Source organism: Ptychodera flava, chromosome 16 (genome assembly GCF_041260155.1).
Source record: "Ptychodera flava strain L36383 chromosome 16, AS_Pfla_20210202, whole genome shotgun sequence".
Lineage (NCBI taxonomy): Eukaryota > Metazoa > Hemichordata > Enteropneusta > Ptychoderidae > Ptychodera > Ptychodera flava.
The window spans coordinates 21,565,593-21,590,905 of record NC_091943.1 but is presented as its reverse complement, the minus strand read 5'-3'; the positions used below and the strand labels follow the sequence as shown (position 1 = coordinate 21,590,905).

The 25,313-nt window shown below is 37.4% G+C and overlaps 1 protein-coding gene across 1 annotated transcript in view; it reads right to left on the bottom strand.

Annotated features, from left to right (window-relative positions):
• LOC139152850 (hepatocyte growth factor receptor-like) overlaps nt 1-24,685 on the bottom strand; it is a 48,086-nt gene extending 23,401 nt beyond the window's left edge. The window contains exons 1-7 of the mRNA XM_070726202.1: nt 24,586-24,685; nt 20,362-20,593; nt 15,409-15,492; nt 14,562-14,687; nt 3,759-3,802; nt 1,621-1,866; nt 3-254 (exon numbers count right to left, since the gene is read on the bottom strand). Of these exons, the coding sequence (XP_070582303.1) occupies nt 3-254; nt 1,621-1,866; nt 3,759-3,802; nt 14,562-14,687; nt 15,409-15,478 (738 nt within the window). The 5' untranslated portion in view covers nt 15,479-15,492; nt 20,362-20,593; nt 24,586-24,685. The remainder of the gene's footprint in view (nt 1-2; nt 255-1,620; nt 1,867-3,758; nt 3,803-14,561; nt 14,688-15,408; nt 15,493-20,361; nt 20,594-24,585) is intronic.
• Between the last annotated feature and the right edge of the window lie 628 nt (nt 24,686-25,313).

The following is a 25,313-nucleotide window of genomic DNA, read 5'->3' as shown; positions in this document are numbered from 1 at the left end:
ACTTCGGTCGCACCTTGTGTCTTTGTCGATGAAGGTAAAGGAGTTGTTGCAATATATTTTGAAGATGCTGTTGCCAGTGACTCGTTGGTGCCGGGAGAGGCCACTGTCGGTAACGTGTACGTGATTTGTGAGGCGTCAATTGATGTCATTGCCAACGTGCTGGGCTCCATTGTTCTCTTCGTGCTAGATGTTACAGTACTTGGCCCTCGCCCTTTTGGTTTCTCAGACTCCCTTGATGGTGTTGGTGTTTGTGTCTGTCAATTGTAGTAAAAGGTAAAAAACAATCAACAGCAGTATTGTAGACAATACGCAACTTTTTAAGCGATCGGAGTACAAAGTACTCGGTTTACAAGCTCAAAATGTTCATCACCATGTAACACTACATCTTACAGTAGAATGCGCCATAGTGACAGATATTCTCTTCGTTTCTGATATACCACTTGCTGAGTTCATGTCAAAGCTCTTGGTGTAAGGAAACTTTTCACCGTCTTAGTTTTTCGAAAGTTGAAAACCTTCATTTTCTCCATAGAATTAACACAGGGTTAAGGTGGCTATTTTTAATTCAAGTATTGGTAATCTTAGGTAATTTACGTTTCTTTTGTACCTAAATTTGTCTGTAAGTTACAATGGCACCAGTTTGTAGCACGACTGACAACGTCGGTGGTGTTATATACAGTCGCGTGTGGTTCGAAACACGGTGTCCCCCTTGTTTGTATGTGCATTAGAAAAAAGGCAAGTCAGGAAACCCAATTGCCGCTATACGGACGCATCGCAGAGTTGGGAGACCAATTTGCCTCACAAAAAGCCACAATTATACAATAAACCTAGCCGATGGCTTTCAATACATCTTCGAATTCATACCTGTTATCCTTTTTGCGTCTAAAACGGTCTTTCGTCCATTTTTGGGTGCGATTTCTGGCGGAATCTGCACTTTTGGCATGAGTTTACGACTTTCATGCAACGGTATTGGGTGGGTTAAGACAAGCCGCGCTGTGATTGGCAACAATCCTACGTACTGATTCTTTTTTTTCAATTGGCGCTTAACATGATAAACATTGTTCGTTATGTTAATTACAACACTTTTAATGAAATTAAAAACTAATGGCAACGATGTTAGAGAAATAAGTTGATTTATTTTGACATAATACTTATACAAGTGAACATTTTCAGTTCATATTTGGATTTTTTGCCTGAGCGAAAATCACTAATTGGGTCCTGGAAATATGGGTGTGTTGTAGAGACAACATCGCATTGAATGTGTTCATTACATTCAAATCAAGCAGCAAATGCACGATACAGATGGTTCAGTGGTGACCTAATGGCACAGTGTTAATTTAATGCAAAACTGCATCAAAAGGCAATAATACAGAGAAATTCACACTATGTTGCCTGTATTACAGAATAATACACGTGGATTCTCATGAGTCCGTGTACATGAATACAGGCTTAATTGCCCAATATAAGCAATGAACTCTTGACTGCATTCATCTGTATATACACTCGCGGCTACTCCACACATTTTGTGAGTGACCCTGATGCACTATATAGCTAAAATACAGGCAATAATCCATGCTAATCCAATAAATACTGTACGGTTTTCATGCAGTGCAAATGACTTACTTCGGTCGCACCTTGTGTCTTTATCGATGAAGGTAAAGGAGTTGTTGCAATATATTTTGAAGATGCTGTTGCCAGTGACTGGTTGGTGCCGGGAGAGGCCACTGTCGATAACGTGTACGTGATTGGTGAGGCGTCAATTGATGTCATTGTGTTGGGCTCCATTGTCCTCTTCGTGCTAGACGTTACAGTACTTGGCCCTCGCCCTCCTGGTTGTTTAGACTCCATTGATGATGTTGGTGTTTGTGTCTGTCAAATGTAGTAAAAGGTAAAAAACAATCAACAGCAGTATTGTACGCAATACGCAATTTTTAAGCGATCGGAGTACTAAGTACTCGGTTTACAAGCTCAATATGTTCATCACCATGTAGCACTACATCTTATTAAAAGTAGAATGCGCCTCGGTGACAGGTATTCGGACACTAGAAATTGTTCACTTCTTTTTGATACACCACTTGTTGTGGTTCATGTTAAAGAGGCACTCCCACTTAGTAACATTTTTAAAACACATTTTTTGAATGCCGACGGTCGATATTTGACGTGGTGACTGCGCGCGGATCGCGAGATATCGATAAAAACATGTCATTTCCCGAGCGTATTTTTTCTATCTCGAAGTTTTACGATCGTTTCTGATTATGATCCGAAATCCTCCGAAGGTTTGTTGTTGTGCTGATTGACGATATTCTAGGGAGTCCATAATAAGTTCGAACGACGCGATTAATTTACCTCCCAATGCGAAGACTTTATATACAGCATAATGCCCTTACTTCAGGTAAGTTTAAAATTTCAAAACTTCTCCTTAGTTTTCGTCGTTTGCATTATTCTCAGTCAGTTCTATTATACTTTTAACCAATACTACATAGATATCAGTTTTTACGTGTAAAATATTAGCCGTCTCTGATGTCTACATTTTGTCGTCTGCCACACGGTTACGCGTAGTACGGTACATAGCGGCGCCGCGTGGTATGCGTGCATACCACGCGGCGGCCGCTATGTATCAACCGCACATAACGGTGCTAGTCACCTATGCAAATTCTGGTGGAATCAGCAAACTTTGTTTTTCGTTTTTCTCTCCGAGTCAGTAAAACTCGGCTTTCTCCCACGGGGCATGACCGATCACCGTAGCGAGTGGTACTGTGGCGCACAGCAGCGTCAGCGTAGACTCCTACTCCATAGCTTAGTTGACAATGGCCCCAGTGTCGAACGTTCGATGTTCTGAAGCTGAATTTAGGTGGGCCACCAGAATTCAAATTTATACTTTTTTGAGGACATGTTTTTTATCGATATCCCGTGATCCGCGCGCAGTCGCCAAGATAAATATCGACCGTTGGCATTAAAAATGTTTTAAAAATGTTACCAATTGGGAGTGCCACTTAAATTTAAAGCTCTTGGTGTTAGAAAACTTCTCAACGTCTTGGTTTTCCGACAATCGATCGCGAAAACCTTAATTTTCTCCATAGTGTTAACACAGGGATAATGTGGCCATTTTGAAGTCAAGTATTAATTAATCTTGTGTAATTTGTTTATCTTGTTGAGAGATTTGCACGATGACCCCAGATTTTATTCTTAATTTGGAAAGACAATGGTTGAAAAAGTATTTGAGGAAAGTTTAAGTAAAAGTTAAAATGTTTCACTTTCGAAGTGCATACTACCTTAACGTAGGATGCGCCTCGGATACAATTTTAAGGTAAAATTTAGTCAATACTTTGCCGCTCTGCTGCTTGGTGCAGTCATTTTCGAAGCCTGTGAACTAGATGAACTCTTTATATTCAAATTATTGTGAAAAATTTCATCCAAGGAGTTGACACATAGTATAAGTAATTAGTTTGAAATAAGCTTATGTGACATCAAAAGTGGTCCACTTATCATATTCTGCATCATTAGAAGTAACAATATGGCCAGGAAACAAACAGACAAAGGGTCATCTTAAACCATGGCTTAGTGGTAGTAGGTCTAATGTTAGTTTATTCGAAGGGACTATGGTAATACCTGGAAGTGGCCAGAGGACAGGCAAAACTCTACAGAATCTTTCATGCTTACTAAAATAGCAGTGTTTCACAACAATGAGCTTTTTGCACATCGGGCACAATAATCGTCATGATATTGATTTTTTGTACTTTTTTGTCACACAGCTAACTTACCGAGCCTCCTTGAGTTGTTATTCCAGGCACGCCTAGCGTGGTAGCTGAATTAAAAAAATATTTGACATTGTTCAGTAATATGTAAACACTAATAAGCTAAGAGCCAAGGCTACATCTGTGAGTTATTCTCGACTGCAGATATGGCATCATAAAATTAAACAAGTCATCGTTGATGACACAGTCCCCACTTGTGACTGGGTACTTTAATTACAAGTCCTCAGAGAGGATAGAGTCCTCTTCATTAATTAGGTCTGTGACTAAAAATACTGCGATACAGATGGGGCTTAATGGCAAACAATGAGTTCCATGGTGGTGAAAACATAAAACCATTGTAACTGCCGCAATACTAATTACAAAAGGTCATTAAAATGAATCAATTAGTACTTAATCGACAGGATGCTGCCAAACATTTTTGCATCCTATCCAAACACTGACATATTATCACCGGTACCATATTTCATAAAGTTTGATGCAGTACTTAGGACATTCACAAAAAAACCCAAAAATCCATAATGTAAATGCAAAATAGCAATTAATTTAAATATATAAAAGATACCACTAAGGGAGCGTTCAGCTATTATGCCCGGGGTGGGCCGGCAAATTCTTCTTGCGCATCAGTCAAAATAATACGTGAACCCCCTACCCATTCAACCAAAAAATTGATGACCCCCCTTTTCATGACCCCCCCCCCCCCATATTGCTTGACTAAAGTTGCACACATATACACCTCTGAGCGGGGGTATATTCTCAAAAACAAGATTCTCATATTTTTTTCAAATAACCCTCCTTATACACTCACAAGGTGTTAATGTATAAATTTCCCATTCTCACTTGCTATAATTATGAAATCATCCCTCAAAGGGATTGGACAGAAATTACAGGTGGATCACAATATTTTTGCAGAAGTGGGTATGCACAAAATTTTGATATTTGGATTTAATTGATAATCAGCTGTTAATAATGTTGATTCACTATAAATGGTCTATGAGAAAACTTTGTAATACTTTATCAATACAAAACTATATATATGCATTTATAGATATTTGATAATTGACATAAAAGTACTTGACTGGAATAGGGTTGTTACAACTGGTATGTAGACAAAAAATTGACTTTAGAATTTCACCAAAAATGTTCATCAACTATACATGGGAGTCTATGATAAAATTGTGAATAATTTTTTTCCAATGAAAAACTTGCTATACTTGTGCATATACAGACGTTGAATAATTAACATAATTGTACTTTATTAGAATATGATGGTTAAAGGTGCATATTATCTGTAAAAGAAATTTGATTCTGGAACTTAACTGAAAATGTCCATCCAGTATACGTGGGAGTCTAAGAGGAAAGTATGAATAATTTTTTTCAAATACAAAAATAGGTAAATCTGTGTGTTTATGTTCTCTCGATTATTAATATTAATGTACTTGATTAGACTAGGGTGGTTACAAATGGATACTTGCGCAAGAAATTGGATTTTGGAATTTCACCAAAATGGTAATTTGCAATACATTGGAGTCTATGATAAAACTATGAATAATTTGTTTACAATGCTAGACTAAATTAATTTGTGCTTTTATAGGTGTTTCATAATTGATACAAGTATACGTGATTCAAATAGAGTATTTGAAAGGTCAGATGTGAACAACAATTATGATATTGGAATTTCACCTAAAAGTATAATTTCACTTTTCATGATACTAGTAGTATACAGGTAACTATTAAAAGTTTTCCCTGACAAAACTTGCTATATCTCTAATATGTAAGTAATAGGAATTGTTCATTGCCCACAGTGAGCTCAATTTACAATAAGACAAGCCTCAGAGTCGCCCAGTCAAGATGTTCATGTGACAGATAATTATACTTTTGTTCAGATTTACAGTTAATGACTTCAGAGAATGAAATCATGCAGCAAATCATTTTTATCTCCTAGAATATTTCTGAACACTGAAACTGCTTTTTGACGGGATGGATACTTATGAAAATTAAGTGACCCTCCCCCTCTGAGCTGTTTGAAAAATACATGAAACCCCCCCCCCCTTTGCAGTTTTCAAATTTATTGTGACGCCCCCTGGATTTTGCGGGCCCATCCCCGGCCATAATAACTGAACGCTCCCTAAGTGTCATTGATTTGTATTTACAACACTATGAGATCTAAATCTGTACCACGTTTCATCAAATTTAACGCAGTATTTGTGGATATATCACTCTAATTAGGAAAGTGCATTACATATGCAATTACAAATTAATTAACTTGACACTGATAAATGTCTTTTATACTGTTAAAGCAATGTGAGCTTAACATCTGTACCTCGTTTCATGAAATTTGATGCAGTATTTCTTGACATATCAGACTAATTATGAAAATTCAATAATTTGGTGATACTGCTACATGCCGTTAAACAAATTGATGTGCATATGTATGACATAGGTCAATGTCCTTGTGCCAACTTTGAATGATACTGGTGGAAATATGTCTGAGTTATAGCTTGTACATGAAAAAATTGTAACAAAATGGCCACCAGGCAGCCATTATATTGCATTGGACTGTGAAACCAATAGACATGCATATTTATGACATGATAGGTCAATGTCCTTGTACCAACTTTGAAAAAATCAGTTGATACATATCCAAATTGTGGTTCAGGACATGAAAAAAATCATAACAAAATGCCCACAAGTCAGCCATATTGCATCGAATTGTGAAACCAATTGACGTGCATATTTATGACATAGGTAAATGTCCTTGTACCAACTTTGAATAAAATCCAATTATACATGTCTAAATTATTGCTAAGGACATGGAAAAATTTTAACAAAATGGCCGCCATGCAGCCATATTGGATCATATCGTGAAACAAATTCACGCGCATATGTATGATGTAGGTCAATGTCCTTTTACCAACTTTGAATAAAGTTGGTTGAGACATGCCTGAATTGTGGCTCCATACATGAAAACATCGTAACAAAATGGCTGCACGGCGGCCATATTTGATCATATCGTGAAACAAATTGAAGTGCATATGTATAATATAGGTCTATGTCCTTGTATCAACTTCGAATAAAATTGGTTGAGATGTGCGTGAGTTATGGCTCCGTACATGAAAAAACCGTAACAAATGGCTGCACGGCAGCCGTATTAGATAGTATCACAAAATAAATCAATGTAGATATGCATGACATAGGTCAATGTCCTTGTACCAAAATAATCGCAATGATACCAATCCATAATCCAATAACACTAGGTCAGAATTTGTAAGACAATAGTTGTAAACATAGACACAAACAGCACAGAACAGACAGTAAATAGACGGTACACAAACAAAGTCAAATTCATGAAAGAAAGATATATGGAAATGAATAAAATCGGTTGAGACCTGCCTGAGTAATGGATAAGGACATGAAAAAATTGTAACAAAACGGTTGCCATGCGTCCATATTGGATCATATCGTGAAACAAATCGACATGCATATGATATAGGTCAATGTCCTTGTACCAACTTTAAATAAAATCGGTTGAGATGTGCCTGAGTTATGGCTCTGTACATGAGAAAATCATAACAAAATGGCCGTCCGGCGGCCATATTGGATCATATCACAAAACAAATCGACGTGCATATGTATGACTTATGAAGTAATCGTACCAAGTTTGAATGAAATCACTCCAGGCATCTCTGAGATATCTGCGTGAACGGACGCACGCACGCACGCACGCACGCACGCACGCACGCACGCACGGACTCACGCACGGACATGACCAAACCTATAAGTCGCCCCGAACGATGTCCGTGGGGACTAACTAGAATGCGCCTCGGGGACAGATATTCGGACTCTCAAACTTTTTCAATTCTTTTCCAATGTACCTTGTAGGTGTTCATTTTAAAGCTCTTGGTGTAAGGAAACTTTTAACCGTATTAGTTTTCACGAGAATCAAAACTTCCATATTTCTTAATTGAGTTAACACGGGATGGCGGCCATTTTGAATTTCTTATATCGGTAAATCTTGGGTAATGTGTTTCTCTAGTACCAAAGTTTTACAATTCGCACGGTGATTCCCCCCGCCCGATTGTTATTCTTGATTTTGAAAGAGGATGGTTGAAATATTATTGAGGCGTATACTATCTTAATGTTTCGCATGTATGTTTTCAGTAACAAAGCATGTACCATTTTAATACTAGTTGCAATTTCCGTGTATAATTCAAGAACATTTTGAATGTTAAACGCAATATCAGAACAATACTAAATGCAAAGAAGCTTACCATCAAAAGAATACCTATACAGCTTCTGTAAATATCACAACACATATTTCCCTTAAAAAATCGAACGGTTTTATAAAGTTATATTATAATATGCTTCGCTCGAATCGTGCCATATGGTTGGCTATAGCCTGGGTTTATATTCTCAACAAAAAGACCTGCAGAACATTTGGGATCTAGCGCAAATCTCGAATTTCCAGCTTGTCGAGAGCTCAACACGCCATCATGTCAGTCAGGTCTACAGCTTGAGGTTATTTTTGATTGTTAAATTTTAGTCTGGTGTAGCTCGAAGAACTGACCCATGAAGAGCTTGTACAAGCACCCTCTGCGATCGAATAACAACAACAAATTCAATAATCCAAATCATACAAGGAAATAAATTACCAGGTCCTTAAGTATATAAAATATGAAAAAGAAAATATTTACAAGATGATAAAAGACTATATTGAACCACGAATGCAATCATAAGCGGTTGTACAACTATTTTAAGTATCTTGTTGAGCGTTTTTCAAGCACAATTATTCAAGATCGATAATTTTTATAGATGTATTGCGTTACCTTGTTGTAAGGACCTGGACAGAATTAACAGTGGGTGGGGTCTGTGCGATTCAAAACATGCATATGAAAGGCACTGGCCTTCCCCTGCTTGCTTGCACAATAAATGCCAACTCTCCCTCTTTTCCTTGCTCAAAAACAAATGGCCTTCCCCTATGCTAAATAATTTGCATGTACACCCTCTGATCAATGTGATTTTTACGTGTATTTTTATGAAAAGGCGAAAATTTGCCATCAGTCTTTCAGTTTCATATATTGGGCATGGAAACAATTGCAGTTATGTTATCATATAAAAATTTGGATATTGATTTTATTGCAATGATGATAATGATGTTGGTGATGATGATGATGATGATGACGACGACGACGACAGTGGTGATGGTGGTGAGGAGGAGGAGGAGCAGCAGCAGCAGCAGCAGCAGGGGGAGGAGGAATAGAACAAAAAAGACTGTTGAGAAGGAAAAGGAAGAAGGTTGTAATGATGAATAGTGATTTGATAATGATGACTTGCAGCAGATTATGCTTATCGTAGTGCTAGGAGCTATAAGGTTGTTATTCCCCCGGACGAAGTCCAGTAGGTCTGGGCCCCATCCGTGCATCCGTCCTTCTGTCCATGCAGATATCTCAGACACGCCTGAGCCAATTCCTTTCAAACTTAGTACAAGGATAATACACTGTGGCATACACATGCACATCATTGTTTTGGATGTGGCATGCATTATTATTGCTAATTTGCATAATTAGTGATTTTTGAAAAAGAGCTGTTTCTTAGGAGACTGCACCAAATTTAATGAAACTTTGCACACATGTTGGTCACACAGAGTTCTAACATCACAAAGACATTTGTCAGTATTATGTCATTTAATTGCTAATTTAAATGTTTTATGATTTTTATGGCTTTTCACATTTCCAATAATATTTCAAAAAATACAGACTCAAATGTGATGAAACTTCTAACAGATGTTTATTTACCAGAGCTGTAGCTTCGTGCGAATACATTTAGCAGGACCATGTCTATTAATAGCTAATTTGCACATTTGATGAATTTTTGTCATTAAGGGTTTAAGTCAAGAAATACCAACTCAAAATTGATGCAACGTGATCGAGGTGTTTATATACCTGAGCTGTAACAGTGTGCAAAGATATTTACCAGGATCATGTCATTTGATTGCTAATTTGCATATTTTAATGAATTTTCAAAATTCCAATAATATTTAAGGAAATCTGACTCAAATTTAATGAAACTTGCTACAGATATTCAGATACCAAAGCTGTAACTGTGTGCAAAAACATTTAGCAGGATCATGTCATTTAATTGCTAATTTACATATTTGATGAATTTCTGTAATTAAGGAAATATGTCTAGACATACTGTAGCAAATTTGATGAAACTTGGTACAGATGTTTAGCACACAGTGTTGAGTAATAGTGAACAAAACATTTAGCAATACCTTGTCCATTAATTGCTAATTTGTATATTTAATGAACTTTCCTAATTAATGCCCTAGGTCCAGAAATACTTCATAAATAAATACTTCACACAAAAGTTATTTTGTTGACATAAAAATAAGTTTATATTTTTTGTTTTATATAAGTTATTTCAAGTTTTAACACCAGTATTTGGTGTATGAAAAATATATTGGAGTTATAGTTATACTTGAAAAGTCATATAAATGTGTGTTTTTGAACTGTGCAGGTGATGTATTTGGTATCACAATTACAGTCACAACTACGATGCAATATCTATAAATTCTAGTGTTTATTTCATAATTTTCCCGTGCATTTCAAAGACCTTGCTGTTGTGCATTCATGTCTCAGTAGAGTGTTTACAATATAAGTTTATCTCATATTTTCTATTTCCATTCCCATTTCCATGCTCAAAAAGTTGTCTTTCCCCCTGATTCATGCATGAAATGATCCGGCCTTCCCCTAAACCGTTACACGGAAAGTGCTGACCCTACATCCAATCGCATCAGCCCTCCCCCTCCCCAAGCCCTGTCCAAGCCCTGAGGAAACAACTGTGCAAGTACGCTCCCGGACCGTATTGACACTTTCTTGTAGAGTTTTTTGCCGAGGCCCCGGAACCCCCATCCCGACTTCGCGTCCGAAAAAAACAACATGGTCTACTTGTATTTAACATTGTCATTTTTTACAGTGCGGTTCAAATAGGTGTGCATGGGTATTGGTTGCAGATATAAGACCTTTGGGGTGAAAATTGGCATAATTAGGTGAACATGCTAATTTTCACCCAGAGGTCTTATAAGCGCAACCAAATACCCTCGCTTGCCGTTCATACCTTCTAAATAACACACCTGTCCCAATCAAACAGGCTACAAAGTTGTGTAGTACTAGCAGATCGGGAAACGTAAGTTGATGAAGACAACCCTCTGACTCCAAAATGCCTTCGTCCATAAACTCTCAAGCACAAGTCTATGCGTCCATGCGATCATACAGTACAAGGATTCGGTAAATTCTTGACCGGATTCGACCTCAAAAGGTAAATCCCAGATCCAAGCGAAATCCCTCCCTTTATAAGAGTGGTTTAATAACCGAGCTATGTTGTTACAATTTTCCTGACCACAACCCCTCATCACGCCGTAGATCTCGCACACACATACTCGCGTTCACACATCGGACACAGATCAACCAGATATGAACTGAAAATGCTCACGTGTTTCATACAGTTATGTGTAATTTGAACCTTTGCCACATGTTTGCAACTTCATTGAAAGTATTATGATCAACATAATGAACAATAATCACCGCTGATTAATTCTCAAAGGTCATGAAGTATACAAATATGTAATTAGCTGAAATAAAAATATTAAAGTTCTTTGACTGCTGTCATTTATATAGCAAGTGTAATTACCGTTGGCCAAGTCCTTCAAGCCATATATGCCGAGCTGTGAAAGCTCATTAGATATGCAATTGTAAATTAGCTGACATGAAAATGTGAAATGACTTTCGATATTGTTTTAACCAGGTATAATCATCAATGTTGTCATGTTTTGCCAACTTTGATCAAGTAAATCCCAGTATATATCCCTAATAAGCAAAGTTCATTAAATATGTAAATTAGGAATTGACTTAAGTAAAATGCTTAATGATTGTCAATAATGTTGTATCATGGTATCTGCAATATATGTAGCAAGTTTTGTCAACTTTGGTCAAGTCAATTCAGATATATATCTCTAATTAGGAAAGTTCATTAAACATGCAAATTAGGAATTGGCTGAAGAAAAAAGATTAATGACTTTCAATAATATTGTATTACAGTGTCTGAAATGTACATAGCAAGTTACATCAATTTTGATCAAGTCAATTCAGATGAATATCCCTAAGTATGAAAATTCATTTAATATGCAAATTAGGAATTGGCTGAAGTAAAAATAGCGTCAATGACACTGTAGCTCCCATCCTGGACTATTTAGTGTTTGTTCTCTGGTCAGATATTTGAACATGTGTGAAAGGGATAAAGTGCATGAAGTGAAAATACTTAAATGAAATGTACTGGAGACAGTGAAATATGTTTAATGTAATTATTCAGAATATAAAATGGAAAAAATACAGAATTAGATATATCGAATACTGTGATACAACCATTAACTCAACAAGTCATTTACAATGACATAGTCCCCACTTGTAATAGGAGTACTAGTCTTGATGGGGCAGGAAAATGTGGTCATTAAGAAGTATCATTGGAGTGTATATGTTGAGATCTATGGGCACATAGGTCTATGTCGTTGTTCCCAATTTGAAACACATGAGGCATGTCTAAGTTACGGTTCTAAATCGGGAAAAAAGATCAGACCTCTAGCAGTATTGGCCAGCCAAGAAATACATATGCGCATTATAAATGAGGTACAAGATGTGACATCTTAAGGTCTAATATCCTATCAAAATTGGAGGGTATAGAACTTGTGGTTACTGAAATATGCATATATATGTATAATCAAGGTCAAAGGTCATCAAGGTCACATGACATTTTCAAAAAAAAAATTATATTCCTAATTAATCCCTATATGCCAAAAAATCAGATCTCTAGCTCTATTCGCTTGCCCAGAATTAGATGTGTACATAATTAATGAGGTAAAGCGTGTGCTGTCATAAGGTCTCCCATCCTACTAAATACAAAGGACATAGCACTTGTGGTTACTTATTTATTGACATAAACATATATTTAAGGTAAAAGGTCATCGAGGTCACATGACATTTGGTCAAAAATTTCTCTCCTATAGTTATCCCTATATACCAAAAATCAGACATCCAGCTCTATTGGCTCGCTCAGAATGAGATATGCGCATAATTATTGAGGTACAGTATGTGGCGTCATAACGTGTCCCATCATACCAAACATGAAGGGTGTAGCACTTGTGGTTACCGAGTTATGGAAAAATATGTATATTGGAGGTCAAAGGTCACCGAGGTCACGTGACATTTTGTCAAAAAAATTGTATTGCTAAGTTATCCCTATATACCAAAAATCAGACCTCTAGCTCTATTGGCTCGCTCAAAATTTGATATGCGCATAATTAATGAGGTACAATATGTGGCGTCATAAGGTGTTTCATCATACCATACATGAAGGCTGTAGCACTTGTGGTTACTGAGTTATGGACAAATATGTATATTTGAGGTCAAAGGTCACCGAGGTCACGTGACATTTTGTCAAAAAAATTGTATTGCTAAGTTATCCCTATATACCAAAAATCAGACCTCTAGCTCTATTGGCGCGCTCAAAATTAGATATGCGCATAATTAATGAGGTGCAATATGTGGCGTCATAAGCTGTCCCATCATACCATACATGAAGGCTGTAGCACTTGTGGTTACTGAGTTATGGACAAATATGTATATTTGAGGTCAAAGGTCACCGAGGTCACGTGACATTTTGTCAAAAAAATTGTATTGCTAAATTATCCCTATATACCAAAAATCAGACCTCTAGCTCTATTGGCTGGCTCAGAATTAGATATGCGCATAATTAATGAGGTACAGGATGTGGTGTCATAAGGTCTCCCATCATACCAAATATGAAGGGTGTAGCACTTGGGGTTACTTAGTTATGGCCATATATGTATATTTGAGGTCAAAGGTCATTGGGGTCACATGACATTTGTCAAAAAAATTGTATTGCTAAGTTATACCTATATACCAAAAATCAGACCTCTAGCTCTATTTGCTGGCTCATAATTAGATATGCACATAATTAATAAGGTACAGGATGTGATGTCATAAGGTCTCCCATCATACCAAATATGAAGGGTGTAGCACTTGTGGTTACTGAGTTATGGACATATACTCATATTAGGTCAAAGGTCATCGAGATCACATGACATTTTGTCAAAAAATTTGTATTGCTAAGTTATCCCTATATACTTATTTTCACTTTGTTTAGTGTGATTAGATATTATTTTAGCTGAAAAAGGGTCCAGGGAAAGAAGGAAAATCCAGTATTCCACAGTGTAACAATTGGCTGAAAATATAAAATTTCTTTCAGTCTCTAGAATCCGAAACCGAATCCGAAACCGAATCCGAAACCGAAACCGAGTCTAATTTCGCATCGTCTAGCCAGAGTGTAACGTGGGGATAGCGCCCTCAAACCACAGATACCGGCTTCCCATAGACTACCATGTATCAGAAAATTAAAACTGTGATAACTTCATTAATATGCAAGCCACGCCCACCAAAACCTTATCAGTTCTAGCCATTTGAATTCTGAAGATGTCTACCAAATTTGACTGAAATACGTTCAGCCGTTTTTGAGAAAATGGACCAACAGACAGACAGACAGACAAACACAGACAGACAGACAGACAACAGACGGACAGACAGACAGACAGACAGACAGACAGACAGACATCGCTGCGACATATGCTCACGTGTGTGAACACGTGAGCAATTAAAGCAGTGAATACATTGCTGAACTGGGTTTCAGATAGGCGACTCTGTTTTTGTCAAGAGACTGTGGCGAGATTATCAGACTTACGGCAATTCCGTTCGTCGTCTACATACGGACAGTTTGAATCTCCGTCGCATACAAGGGTTCTGCTAATGCACAGGGTATCGTTTTCGCAGGAGTACTGATAAGATTCACACGTGTTATCCTGTTGACCTGGTAGACAAATAAAAATAGAAGTGAGAACAAAGTTATCCTTGGGCGTGATGTGTTATGTTCGAGAACGAATAGCAGTGTTTGCCGACGAGAATGAAATATTTTACGGTAACATCTTTGAGGGGAGGAGGCTTTTTACCGGAATGATGTCACTATGTCTTGATTACGTAAGCAAGCAGTGCGTAATTTAATGTGTGCACTGCGAGTCAGCTCCAGCATGATTGCTTAACCTGAAAAATCATGTATGTAGCGGCTGTAAATATCTTGCGTTTCATTTTAGTGCTTCTACACTACGCAAGGTCACGGTCTTTGCTAAAATGCTACATCATCTCTGTACCATCAACATCGGTAGTCGAACTTGATTTAGCTTCTGGAGGTATTCATTATTTGTTTAAGTATTGTCGATCAATCATGTAGATTCGCCTAATTGCTCAACGTTAGCTCTGCCAACATCTGACAACTTACCATGGCAGGGTCTTTATGACGCCCTGTACAACATTGAATGCTATGCTAATGTGCATTTCTGAAGTATAGAGCTTATTGTTGTGACCATAAATACAATGACCAAGTATAAAATAAATAATAGACGAAACTACCGCCAAAGCCAAATCAATGTCAAGAGCACGCATCATACTGTGCAATTTTTTCACATCCATGATCATATGGACATATAAAATCTATATCGACCACTGTGGACGTATTCTCAAATTCGGATGCTTACCAAAGCCGTGACTAATGAATACCACAGTAAGAATGACGAACGCCGCATAATGGTTCCGATAACTTGTCATGTTTGCTTCAAATTCTGAAAGACACAGAAAAAAGCATGTTGTCAATCCTATACTCAAATTAAGTAGTCGGCAAAATGAATGGTATTGCGCTCGTAGCTTGGGGAATAGGAGTTGAGGTACTGAAGCTGACACACCAAGATGTAGGTTGTAAGCACCACTTTAGATCTTTATTACAAGATGGCAAACATGACATTATTCCAAGTCTTCTAAGTGTAGTATACATTCTCTACAAAGTTATATACTTTTCTAAACGCATACATAACTACAACATTATCACAATTATACAATGGTCATCACGCTGAAATGTCCGTCAGTCTTTGATTTTCACACCATGGAATATCCCATTCTCGACTGTTCTCATTCAAGTTTTTACCAATAATTAAAAGTTTGACGCTATCTCCTATCTCTTTCTCGTACGATCTTTAAGTAAAATTCACACGCATTGGCCACATGAGGGACTCTTCGAGATAATTAATGTTTACAAGAGAAGGCGTTACAATTTGTAAACTACATTTATTGTCAAGAAATAAACAATAAATCGCACTGAAGAAAACGGAAATTATGGTTCCAGACCCATTTTTAGCGAACATGTACAATTTTAAGTCTTTCCGACAATTTTGGTTGCAGGAAAAGCTGATTGCAAACAAAACCAGATATGAAGTGAAAATGCTCACGTGTTTCATTATATATTGCAGTTGTGTGTAAATTTAAATTTTTGCTACATGTTTGCAACTTCATTGAAACTGTCATGATCAACATCATGAACAATATTCACCACAGATTAATTCTAAAGGTCATTAAGTATACAGATATGTACATAGCTGAAATTAAAATACTTTCTTTGACTGCTGTCATTGTATCACCACTTTACATAACAAGTGTAATTGCCTTTGGTCAAGTCCTTTAAGCCCTCTATGCCAAACGGTGAAAGCTCATTAGATGTGTAAATTATAAATTACCTGACATGAAAATGCGAAATGACTTTCAATATTGTTTTAACCTGGTATCATCAATGTAAATTGCATGTTTCACCAACTTTGATCAAGTAAATCCTGGTATACATCCCTAAGTAGGGATTAATTAGGGTTCATTAAATATGAAAATCAGGAATTGGTTGACGTAAAAATGCTTAGTTACTTTGAATAATGTTGTATCATAGTATGTTCGATGTACATAGCAAGTTTCGTCAACTTTGCTTTGCTCAATCAAGATATTAAATATGCAAATTAAGAATCGGCTGATGTAAAAATGTTTCACGACTTTCAATACTGTTGTATCATAGTATCTTTAATGTAGATAACAAGTTTAATAAACTTTGGTCAAGTCAATTCGGATAAATATAAAAATTAGTATTCGTCTTCAAAGAGCAAAACTTTCCACCATCAATTCTGAAATCAATCCTATGCAGAAGGGAATAGGAAAGGTGACGTATTTATGAACCCTGACTTTGTCCTTGAATCTGGATCCTCTGGACAAAAATTAAACTGATTTCTATTCGCTCGTTGTGCAAGAAGACGCTTTGCTTTCGTAGCACAGATTTAGTTTCAAACCTACTCATCACATTTGTCCAGGGTTGAACGAAAGCGTGCTATAATTTGATCGGATTGGCGTGGAGTAAAAATTCCATGATCAACTGCTAAGCTATTTTTCAAACTAAAAATGTAAATACAAACAATACGCAGAGGAAACTAATGATGGATGAATTTACGAAATAAAATGAAAAACTGGTCTGAGAGGCTAATTAAGGAGATTGAACCGTAAACGCGGATTTTTTTAGGACTAAAGTCAAGCAATGTGGGTCTAGCTGACGAATGTGACGAGAGATAGGGGTCGACAAAGCTCCTCAGCAACTGATTGGCTACATGAGAAAACTTGGTCCTATATCGGTACCACACAAGATCGAAATAGCGACATCGAGTAAATAAGCGGCAGATTTACAAACGGACAGGGATTTTTCTCGTGAGATAAGAATACTCTCGGGCATTCTTTATCTTCAGTGAGATAAGTGATTTCATTCGTCACCGCTCAGCGAACAGTTTGGACAGCACGTCCGGTGGATGCCTGAGCTCGGAGGAAGATTTGAGTCTTATCAGGGCTTTGCCTGGGAAGAGGTTCGGCGGGGGCAACAAACTCAGCTGACTTGAGACATGCAGCTGATTAGAAAATCATCAAAGGATTCAACATGCTTTGCTTCAGCTCCACATACAGACCAAATGGAAATCGATGACGACTGCAAACGCGGAACGATGACCTCAGTGTTCAAACTTAAAGCTGACAACTTCTGGGAAACTGGCCGGAAAGACCTCTTAGGTTTCGATTCGGGTCAAGGCCGGTTGTCTGTGCGAAGTTTTACTTTGGTCAGCCCGTTCATTTAAACACAGGTGTCGAGACATTGAGGTTAAAAGGGCAAGTTCTGATGCGGATCCGGAACAGAACTTATAATCTATCCGTCTGACCCCTCACATTTCGGTCAGTTTTCTTAGAAATACATTTAGTACAGAATTATAAATGCAGCTATTGGGCACTTTCACACTAGTTCACTGAGACGACGACTCTAGTTCTTCCATTTTACTATGTTCGCACACAGAAATAGTTATGGACCGAAACCCAGTTATATGCCGCCGAAATCAGCAAAAAATTATGCCGACAATGATCACTTGAAATACAGCAATTCCCGTGGAAGTGTCATATCGAATGTATTAAGTCCGGAGATGATTACGGAATCCGGTCACGACAGGCGATCAGTGACTTTTAAACTGAGACCGGTGACCTGCGACTTCATGATGACAGCGATTCAGAATACGAAGGAGGTTTCGTTTAGCCATCCCTGCAATGGCAATATATATATATATATATAATATATTTATTGCTTTAAAAACGCCTTCCATGTAAAAGACATCTCAAGGCGCATTACATTTCAGTTATAAAAATAGAGCAATGGAAAATGGTTAAAAATCACACAAGTAACTCTCTTTAAAAGGTAAGTTTTTAAATGAGACTTAAAAACGTTAAATTATCAACACATCGGAGTTTCGATGGCAGCCTGTTCCACAGCCGCGGAGCACAAACAGAAAACGACCTATCACCGTAAAACACAGTGTTAGCGATCGGCTGGTGTAAACTGATCGCTGCACCATCAGCAGTCGACCGAAGAGAGCGCCCCAAATTACGAACGCATACAAGCTCTTTTATGTATCTCGGCGCCGTATCGTTTAAAGCCTTGTACGTTAAGCATAGATTCTAAACTCTGTTCGCTTATAAATAGGTAGCCAGTGTAAACTACGTAGTACTGGTTGAATGGGATCTGCTTTCTTTATTTTTAGTACTAGACGCGCAGCTGAATTTTGTATCAGTTGTAACTTCCTAATTTGATAATTAGGAAGGCCAAACATTAAACTATTACAGTAATCGAGTCTTGATGTAACAAACGCATGTACTAATTTTTCTGCAGAACTTGTATCAAGAAGATTACGGATTTTTCCAATTTTCCATAAAGCAAATGAAGCAGACTTACATAAATTTGTGATATGAGCTGACATAGATGCTGTTGCATCAAGTGTAACACCAAGATCACGAACTACTGGGGATGAATGAACGCTAACTCCCCCAACCCGCAGATCACAAGCACGTGGTTGACCTCCATCACTAAATTTCGACGAGAATCTAATCACCTCAGTCTTGCCATCATTCAGAGCCAACAAGTTGGCAGACATCCACTGTCTGATTTCTTCGATACAGTTCTCAATTTTAGCTGTTGGTGTGGAAACACGGGAGCAAGTAATGTACAGTTGGGAGTCGTCAGCATAGAACATGGATTCTAAACCATGCTTTTCTATGATGTCCTCGAGGGGTGCTGTATACAAACTAAAAAGCACAGGTCCAATGACAGATCCCTGAGGAACACCACAGTCAAGCGACTGTGCTGTTGACACCACCGACCCAACACACACCCTCATTGTCCTGTCACTTAGATAGGAAATGATCCATTGTAAAACACTACCATCATTCTGAATGGCAATATATATGGTCAATTTGCAATATATATGGTCAATTTGCGTTTACGTAAAAAAATCAACCAACAGGCCATCAGCGATTTCTATGCGGAGTCAGAGGTCACTTTTGACGTCAGCAAAATCAAAACTTGTGCCTAATAAATGGCCAGCAGCTGTAAACGTTTGATGCATTTCACTTTAATTGTTTTGCATTTCAACTACACTTTCTTTTTCTACTCCCAAAGCATGTTAAGATACACAATATTCAGTTTGTAAACTCAGCCTGTATATGTCTAGACTGCATCGTTGTCGTTTGCAACTGAATGCTGGTCCGGTGTAGAATTCAAACGTACAGTGCATTGTCTAAGTGTTGGCAAGCTAAATGGCAAGTGTTTAACATGCTTTAGTGAACAGAACAGGAACTTTCAGGTTTCTAGGAAGTACTGTGATTCAAAATGTCGGACGAGCCAGCCCTTTCCAATGCAAACATCGAACGCATGCTCAAATGCACCGTCCCCTCGCCCACACCCGATAGGTTGTTCCACTCAGAGTGAGGCTCTGCATTGTAGTTGACTAAATTCAACAGTAAAATAAGTGACTTGCATCTTTGAATATGCGAGAAAATATTTCAGAAACCCCCTTTTACCGATGGCCAGCTCTTTTAGATCAAAAAATGCCAGCACATGCAGCACTATAGAAAGTGTAACGTTTGCCATTGACATGTATCGATGAAAGAGAGAGAGGGGGAGGAGGGAGAGAGAAACAGACAGACAGACAGACAGACAGACAGACAGACAGACAGACAGACAGAGAAAGTGTGTACTCGGAAAGCCAATACCATATATTTGTTTAAATTTGTTAAAGCTAATATATGATTAAATTACTACTTACTTTCATGAACTCCTGTACTTTACCGCTCACTTTCCTCTATGTGTATCGGCACAAGGCGCTAAGACGCAAGTGCCGTTTTAAGTAACCGCCGGGATCTTTCCGGATCTTTTCTGCCAGATGTCAAGTCGTGGAATGACCTAGGAAAAGTTACAGCCTCTAGGAACGTTACAGTCCCTCGTGACTCTGCCTTATTTGTCCACACTCAATTAAATCTTTGGGACTTTCGATGACCCTGTGAGGATGAGAATTCGATATGATCAATACGACACAGCCCAATAATGACTATATACTGAAGACTGTAGATCGATGTTACATTGATTCAAGTCTATGCAGTAAACGTTTTGTTCACTCAAGGAAACTGAATTTCAACATACATCATGAATAATGAATATAACTGAAAACGAATGAATAGTGGGCTGATGTGGAATTGGCAATCCTGCAAAAAGCTGAACAGTTACCATTGCGAGTCCAGTGTTTCCAAGTGTCATATCCTATCTCTTTACGATCATAACGTCATGATGTTGCTTTAAATAGTCTCTATTGAATACAAAACACTGTCATTTCTTACGCGGAACTTTCTGCGTAAGAGGAAAGATCAAGTTATTCTGTGAACGGTGTCTGTGACTCAACGCAAGCTGCAAATGCGTTATCCATAACAAAAGTTCAAATGACATTCAAGGAAACAGTCGAGGGTTGTTACTAGGATTACTGATCGGTTTGGTATCGCTCAGCGGACGAGATATTCACCTTTTTTGTTATCACTGACTAGGGATTCAAGTCTATGCGTATATATGTAACATAATGTAACCAACACTGAAATGGCAAGTCATTTTAAATGACATAGTCCCCGCTTGGTTAATTAGTTTGTACTTGAAGTAATTTGCGTCACGTTATTCATAACGCTCTGCTTTTAGCATCGAGCACTGTAACTTCCCACCCAGACATCTGTGTGTGTGTGTGTATGTATGTATATATATATATATATATATATATATATATATATATATATATATATATATAGATAGATATATATATATATATATAGATAGATAGATAGATAGATAGATAGATAGATAGATAGATAGATAGATAGATAGATACATAGATACATAGATAGATACATAGATACATAGATAGATACATAGATACATACATACATACATACATACATACATACATACATACATACATACATACATACATACATACATACATACATACATACATACATACATACATATGTGTGTCTATGTGGATGTGTTAATGATATTCATAGTTTCATCATAGACTGCTATGCATAGTGAATCGACATTTCAGTGAAATTCCAAAATCAAATTTCTTGCACAAACATGGACTTGAAACCTCTCTGGTCCAAAAATGAACATTAATACTAATAATTAGGTGTACATAAATGCACAGATTTACTTAGTTTTGTACTGGAAAAAAAATATTCATAGTTTTGTCATAGACTGCTATGCATAGTAAATTGACATTTCAGTAAAATTCCAAAATCAAATTTCTTGCACAACCATGGACTTGAAACCACTCTGGTCTAATCATGAACATTAATACTAGTACTTAGGTGTACATAAATGCACAGATTTACTTAGTTTTGTATTTGGAAAAAAATATTAATAGTTTTGTCATAGACTGCCATGTATAGTGAATCAACATTTCAGTGATATGCCAAAATGAAATTTCTTGCACAACCATAGACTTGAAACCACTCTAGTCTAATCATAAACATTTATACCAATAATCGAGTGTACATAAATAGACAGATTTGCCAAGTTTTGTATTTTAAAACAATTATTCTTAGTTATGTCATAGACTACAATGTATAATGGATGAACTTTTTATGCGAAAATCCAAAAATAAAGTTCTTGTACACAGAATCACGTGGTACCACCATCTTCTAATCAAGTACAATTATGTCAATTATTCAGGGTCCATATATGCACAAAAAGTGCGTATTATTAATTGTGAAAGAATTCTTTTACAGTTTTGTCATAGACTCCCATGTATAGTGGATCAACATTTTGAGTGAAATTCCAAAATCAAATATCTTGTTCACATGTGCACTTGTAAACAACCCATGCTAATCAAGTATATTTATATCAGTTATTAAACATCTATAGATGAACAGATATTGCTAGTTTTATATTGGAAAATACACGTTCATAGTTTTTTTATAGTCAACTACCATGTATAGAGAATCAAATTATCGGTGAAATCTAAAAATTACATTGTTTGTACACGCATGCACTTTTTACCTGCAACTTCAAGCAAAGTTCATTTACATGAATTATCACACACATATGATTTGAAATCTTTTGGAGAAAGCATTATATCAGCCAATTTTGCCTTCCTTTTGGGAGGGGGATTTCAAAAGTATAGCAAGTCAGAAGGGGATCTTGAACACATTGCGGGTTTGTTGGGGGTATTGAGTAACAGGGGAGGGTCATTTACTTTCATGCTTGGATAAGGGGGAGGATCACCAATTTTTGTGCATGAACTTTTGAAGGGTCACTTTTTGATGCAGCAATGTTTCGAAAAACACCGGCCCACCCCCCTGTAATTTGTGTCCAGTCCCTAATCAGAAAGCAGACTGCGGATGAGGTATCTTTTATTCCGATCGGAGGATAAAACGTCACCATTCATTGACCGATCAGGCACCCGACAACAATTATAATTCTATTTTTAGGGGATAGGCTTACAAAGAAAAGAGAATGAGACAAAGCTAAAAAAGTTGAACAAACTGACTGCCGTTCTGAAAGACAAACAGCAAGTAGAACTTTAAAATCGGAAGGTGTCCCGAGGACCTGTCACATGAGTGCTACGTTTAGATTCAAACGCTCGCACTCGATGGACGTTGACAATATTGAATTGATTTGGTTCATCACAATTTGGGAATTAGGCGTAGCTTAAGTTGTCTTGTAGGAGCTTCCTAAGGAATTCAATCTATTGTGATAGAAATGACAAACACGTCTACGATCAATGTCATTAAAAACGCGTGCAAAAACGTAATATTCACCGTGCTTATTGCAAACGTCAGTGATAGGTCCACGTATCAGGAATGTTGAACCTACGATTCTGAATAAATTGTCGGAGAATGTTGCGAGGTTCTTCTGGGAGCCTTCAGTAATTACGGGGGGTAGGCCGGGAGAATTCCGTGCGCACCGTACTGTAAAATGTGATCCTCCCCTAACCTCTTGTCTAAAATGTGACCCTCCCTCTTGTCCGACATTCTAAAACTTGACCCTCCCCTTATCACTGCAGTATTCTCCTCAGGAATAACGGAACCAGTATAAGCTAATTTACGTAACAATTGGTTTAATTATTAGGTAAGTTAGGGACAGACATTGCAGGGGGAGAGCTGGCGTCTTAATAGGGAGGGTCGCAATTTATCATGCAAGCATTTTTGAAGGACCATACATTTGCAGGAGGGTCACCATATTATATGAATCTAAAAGAAGGCAAGATGTGGCTGATAAAATACTTCACCCAAAAATATCAAATCATAATTCATGGGAGTCAATCAGGCAAACTATTGACAATGTTTCCACGCAAAACAAGCTATATCTGTTCATTTATATATGTTTGATAATATGTGTAAATGTACTTTGCTTGAAGTGGGAAGTAAAACGAGCATGTGTGTACAAGAAATTGAATTTTGAAATTTCATTTTCAATGTTAATTCTCTATACATGGCAGTCTATGAGGAAACTAAGAATATTTTTTCCAGTACAAAACTAGGTAAACCTGTTTATGTACTCTTGATTAATGATATTAATGTACTTGATTAGAGTAGGGTGGTTACAAGTGATTTTGTGCAAGAAATTGGATTTTGGAATTTCACAGAAATATTGATTCACTATGTACATGGTAGTCTATGAGGTAATCATGAATGATTTTTTTCAATATAAATATAAACCTAACAATATCTATGCATTTATTGACGTTTGATAATCGATATACACTGTGCCACCTGTCCCATATGTTTTTGTCTCTAATCTTTCATCAGTTTTAACTGTTCAAGGTGTTTAATGTAGGATATAACTGCATCTTCTTTACTTGTGAAGCTTGTCAAAAATGTGTTTGAATCAATGTATTTCGTCGGTGATTTGCTATTGAGGGAAATAGGTTTATAAAAATGACCCTTCCTCATGGACAGTTTTCTGAAAAGTGACCCTCCCTCCAATCCCCCCCCCCGCTCACACCTACCTGTAATAATTACTGAAGGCTCCCTGAGAAAGTGGCAGTCGAGAGAAGATGTCGTCTACCACTGAAGATGACCATTTCGTTGCTAAAGCTAACTCCAGAAAGTAACTGTCAGTACAATGAACTATAATGCTATGCCGGATATGTTTTGGTAAGTGATACGGATGTGACGCCGGCGTGAGGGAGCAGATCCTGTTTCGTTTAAACGGCCAGCAGCTGTCACTTTTGATGATTTTTTTTCACTCTTTTGTTTTTGCACATCAATCGCCAGTTCTTGTTCTATTTCTCCAATTACTTTGAAAGACTTACTTTTTAGCTTGTCAACACAGCGCCTGTACGGTGTCCTGCACTGTTATTCATCATATTTGAATTCTGGTCAGGACCAGAATTCGCTTGTCAATAATAACCAATGCAGTTTGCACATGTACGGGCTGGGTTGAAAAATTCAACGTCTTTTGTATTTCAACATGCTTTGGACATTAGAACAAGCATCTGCGATTATCATTGAAAACAAACATAATGAAAAATTCATTAAAGTTGCAGCTACTGACCCTTCAAGGGAAACTCGCTGTTCCTTGTTAGTTAGGAATGCGTTTCTTGCTAATAAAACGGTTTCGGTGGAAACACTGATTGAGTCACGAGTAAACACATGACAAATTTAAGAGATTGCTATGACGGATAGAATATTGAACGTACCAGGATACAGCTGTCTGGTATCATGAAAATGGTGA